At 41.7% G+C, this 1,522-nt stretch overlaps 1 protein-coding gene across 1 annotated transcript in view; it reads right to left on the bottom strand.

Annotated features, from left to right (window-relative positions):
• Nucleotides 1-1,522, bottom strand: part of Nup155 (nucleoporin 155) — a 50,559-nt gene that overhangs the window by 7,673 nt on the left and 41,364 nt on the right. Inside the window, exon 30 of the mRNA XM_021182947.2 lies at nt 509-622. Coding sequence (XP_021038606.1) covers nt 509-622 — 114 coding nt within the window. The remainder of the gene's footprint in view (nt 1-508; nt 623-1,522) is intronic.

The raw sequence follows: 1,522 nt of genomic DNA, 5'->3' as shown, positions 1-1,522 counted from the left end.
AAGGAAGGAAGGAAGGAAGGAAGGAAGGAAGGAAGGAAGAAAGAAAGAAAGAAAGAAAGAAAGAAAGAAAGAAAGAAAGAAAGAAAGAAAGAGTGTCTCCAGAAGACTCTAAGAAACACGGAGAGCAAAAGATACCCAACCAGATAAGCAAAACCACATAGGAAGGCTTCAGTGATGTGGCTTTAAGCTGGTGTGACAGCACATTCCTGAAACACCAGCAGAGGCAGGAATGCCACAAGTTCAACACCAGCAGGGTCACACAGTGAGACTTTGTCTCAAAATACCAAATCAAAACTTTAACTACAAAAACAACAGCAACAGCAAACAAGCCTGTTCATTTGAACAGAGCTCACATGAGGCTAACAAGGTTGCTATTGGGACTGGTCTGCCTTTTGTAGGAGTCAGACTAAAGTCATGTGCTGTCTGGCTAGTGACAAGCTGTCAAAGAGAACTTTAGTTACTTTCTCATGAAGAGTGACACCCCCCCCCCCCTTGGGATCTCTATTACCTTAGTAATGTCCATGAGCTCAGAGTCCAGCTGAGATATTGCATCCTGCACTGAAGAATGATGCGAGTACTGCCTTTGCAGTGTCTCTTGTATTTGAAGTTGTATTCTAGCAACCTAGTTTCAACAGAAAATAAATATGATGTATTATTAATATCTTTATAATACTCAACAGGTACTTAAAGAAATAATCTCTCATCTAAAAGTTTAAAAAGTGAAGAGAGTGTATTAATACTACACATTTTATTGTAAGAGACTATCCTCTCAAGGTAACTGATGTCACAGGAAATGAGCTGTGACTAGGAATATTGCTCCCCAAAGTCACTGCCATCAGTAACTCAATGATCACTGACAGACAAATTTCTAGGCTGAATCTCCAGTTGCCAATGCCATTGCACCAAAGTCACTCCAGAATGAGAAAGGAAGCTAACCATTTTAGGTCAGGGCTATGGTTTTCAAAGAGTAAACGTGCACCTTGTAAGGTTTATCTTTTCTTCCTCCTTGGGAACTGTAGCATCAGAAAACAGCCCTCATTCCGAAGGTGAACATGAGAAGGGAAGCCAGCAGGACACAAATAACCTCTTTTCCTTAGACAACCAGAAGATATTTGAATCTCAGTTTAAGCAGCTCAGTCTACTCCTTACACTTACTTATTAGACCCAGAATACGTGAAAAATGCCCCGTGATCCAACTGCTGCTATTCAGTTGAGAAAATGAAAAATAAAAATTATTGATAAGGGAGAATCTATCAAATTATGCCTTTCTGTCCCAAACACTGTTTCCTTAACATTTGCATCCAAACATGATGTAAGTCCACATTCACAGGCAGACACACTTAGAATTAATAATGACTTCAGCTGAACTTAAGCCATGGTTAAGAGTAGACAGTAGGCCGGGCGTGGTGGTGCACGCCTTTAGTCCCAGCACTCGGGAGGCAGAGGCAGGCGGATTTCTGAGTTTGAGGCCAGCCTGGTCTACAGAGTGAGTTCCAGGACAGCCAGGGCTACACAGAGAAAC

This window comes from Mus caroli, chromosome 15 (genome assembly GCF_900094665.2).
Source record: "Mus caroli chromosome 15, CAROLI_EIJ_v1.1, whole genome shotgun sequence".
Classification (NCBI taxonomy): domain Eukaryota; kingdom Metazoa; phylum Chordata; class Mammalia; order Rodentia; family Muridae; genus Mus; species Mus caroli.
This window is presented reverse-complemented; position numbering and strand designations above follow the sequence as displayed.